This window comes from Carya illinoinensis, chromosome 1, assembly GCF_018687715.1.
Source record: "Carya illinoinensis cultivar Pawnee chromosome 1, C.illinoinensisPawnee_v1, whole genome shotgun sequence".
Classification (NCBI taxonomy): Eukaryota; Viridiplantae; Streptophyta; class Magnoliopsida; order Fagales; family Juglandaceae; genus Carya; species Carya illinoinensis.
In genome coordinates this window covers 35,500,107-35,503,046 of record NC_056752.1, presented here as the reverse complement: position 1 = coordinate 35,503,046, position 2,940 = coordinate 35,500,107, and the positions used below count along the sequence as shown (strand labels likewise).

The window sequence follows — 2,940 nt, the reverse complement described above, 5'->3', positions numbered from 1 at the left end:
ATATTATTTGAATTCAATTTTCACTCCATGCATTCATTCACCTGCCAAGAGAGGCCAGAGAATTAATTCCACATTTATTCCCGACTGTCGACTGTCCTAACTAGCTAGCTAGTTTATGAACCCGGAAAAACTAGACCAAAGTAGTTCGAAGAACTAATTATTACTAGGATTTAAAACAAATCAATTTTTTAAATTTGCACTCGCACATATTTTCCAAATCGATCTACATACATATAATATATATGTATATATTTTTTTCTAAGCATATAAATATATATATAGTTAAAAAATGAGTTGCAATATCAATGATAGATTTTTCACCTCTCTGATCGATCCGGAGTAGTCTGAACTAAGTCAGCATATGTAATAAATGTGAGGCTTAGTCATTGGTAGGACAATTTCATTACAGCCAGATCCTTGTTCCCTTTCACTGGTTGGTTGGTTGGTTATTCATTTTTCAATTTAATGTTTTTCTCCGTGCAGTAGTACTACTACTGGGGTAATGACTTGCGTTCTTGCTCAGCATGCGATTTCTCCTTTTATTTTAATTCTAAAATTATTAGAGGCTAGCTAGGTAGAGGGAGTGTTTAATAATGATATAATTGCATGTTCTCATGAACTTTAGGACTTAAATATATATATATATATATATATATATGAGATTATCAGAGAGATCATATAGAAATATTAGATACTGGTCGTGTACGTAGAGAAAACAACAGCAAAATGAAAAAGAAATGAAATCATGTCTCTTGGCACCAACAAGCTGCTAGCTAGCGAGACCTGGAATTACTTTATTCACCCGAAGGGAGAAATTACAGGTTTATAATAATATGCTTGCAACAGGATGATCGAAGCTGCAACTGCAGATGCTGATACAGAGATATATCTTTGATTTATATTTTATATATAGAAGCTGCATCTTTGCCTTCGATCGAAAGTTTCGATCAACAATATTGCTCGGAGTTAAATTTTCTCTCGACTAAAATAGAAGAAAGACCAACACAACACCATTTATGATTAATGAGCACATTATATATCACTCCTACCACCTAAACAAGTCATGAAGAACAACTGCTGTGCATGGTTGCTAGCTGCAGATCAGTGTTCTTCCAAACAACTAGAACGTACGTACTCTAGTGTCCACCTCCAAACCCAGCACCACCCCCACTACCAAAACCACCACCAGCACCAGCACCAGCCCCAAAGCCACCACCTCCACCAAATCCACCACCTCCACCGCCACCAAGTCCACCACCAACACCTCCACCTTTGCCAAACCCTCCGCCTGCTCCAAACCCTCCCCCAGAACCTGCACCACCACCAAGGCCTCCACCACCCCCTGCACCACCACCAAGACCTCCACCACCCCCTGCACCACCACCAAGACCTCCACCACCACCTGCACCACCACCAAATCCCCCACCTGCACCACCACCAGCACCTCCACCTAAGCCTCCACCTCTCCCTCCACCAAGCCCACCACCTCCACCAAGCCCGCCACCCCCACCAGCCCCAAACCCTCCACCAGCTCCCCCACCACCTCCAAGTCCACCTCCACCACCTAGACCCCCACCACCACCAGCTCCTCCACCAAGGCCTCCACCAGAACCACCACCAAAGCCACCACCAGCACCACTGCCACCACCTAAACCACCCCCAGCTCCTCCACCTAGACCACCACCACCACCTAGACCCCCTCCTCCACCAATGCCCCCACCAGCACCTCCTCCAAAGCCACCACCGGCGCCTCCACCTAGACCACCACCACCACCAAGCCCACCTCCACCACCTAAGCCGCCACCGCCACCGCCACCAAGGCCACCGCCACCACCAAGACCACCTCTTCCAAACCTTCCATGTCGAAACCCTTTCCTAAAAATCCCACGACCTAGACCTAGGCCTGCCGTCTTGTACAAATGCGGACGGTGAATCAAGTGCTTGTCATCCTCAACCCCTCCAACATCAGCAAACACCAAACCACTCGCAAGGAAAGTGCACAAGAAAAAAGCAAGACAGCCCGAGAGAGCCATCACTGTTAGCTCAAACAAAGAAGCCAAAGCAACAACGACGGCCACAGAAGAAAAAGATCGAAGAAGAAAATTAGCAAGCTGCAGAGCTCACTCATGTGAAGCGGTGCTACGAACGAGTATATTATATATAGCGAAATGAGAGTTTAAAACACTAACATCAGAGGCCCACGATTACCCAACTGTCACGCCCGGATGAGTAATGAGGCTCATCTGCCATTGGACAGGTTATTTATTTGTCCAACTGTCCTCTCCCCCAACACGCTAGCTCGGAAATGAAGACTTCCAATTATATTTGGCTTCTGACTTGTAGACTTCCATCGATGATAAGCTCGTATATATTTTGGTTTCACTAGTTTTTCATTTTTGGTTTCACTTGTTTTTCATTTTCGAAAAGAAAAAAGAGTCAAACCCGGCCGCTGTGGATTGGCCAATATTGGAGATCAACTTGAAAGCTCTGAACAGATCAGTTTGAACCTTCAACCCTAGATTCTGTTTTTTAGATGGCTTTACTGATATCATCATTAATGCAGCGAATAAACAATGTGCCTCCAGCAATACTTTCTTAATTCATGTCTCTCAAGTCTCTCATGACCCTACACTTTTCTTTTCTTTTCTGGATAAACAGTGGGTACCCTTACATTCTTTTTTTTTTTTTTTTTTTCAATAAATATGTGGCTATGGATATCGAAAGTTTCATTTTGCTGTTAAATTCTGGCACGAAGTTGGAAAATTCTGATGAAAAATTCACCGTGAATCTTTTACGGCAACTTTATACTTATTGTGACAGTTTTCTCGTCGCAAAAAATGATTTTTTTTACTGTAGAGTCATATTCTTTAATTTCCGGCGACAGAGAAAAGATCGCCACAAAATCAATAAAATATTCTTTAATTGAAAACTAGTCGTAAA

At 43.3% G+C, this 2,940-nt stretch overlaps 1 protein-coding gene across 1 annotated transcript; it reads right to left on the bottom strand.

The window, feature by feature from the left end:
- Window positions 1–727: 727 nt before the first annotated feature.
- On the bottom strand, window positions 728–2,214 carry LOC122316229 (glycine-rich protein 23-like). Its single transcript, XM_043132765.1, has one exon. The coding sequence runs from the start codon at window positions 2,031–2,033 to the stop codon at window positions 1,137–1,139; it is 897 nt and encodes a 298-aa protein (XP_042988699.1). The 5' UTR covers window positions 2,034–2,214; the 3' UTR covers window positions 728–1,136.
- Window positions 2,215–2,940: the final 726 nt, after the last annotated feature.

What these genes read in the sequence shown, in the direction of transcription:
- LOC122316229 (XM_043132765.1), bottom strand. Translation starts at nt 2,033, where the DNA reads ATGGCTCTCTCGGGCTGTCTTGCTTTTTTCTTGTGCACTTTCCTTGCG.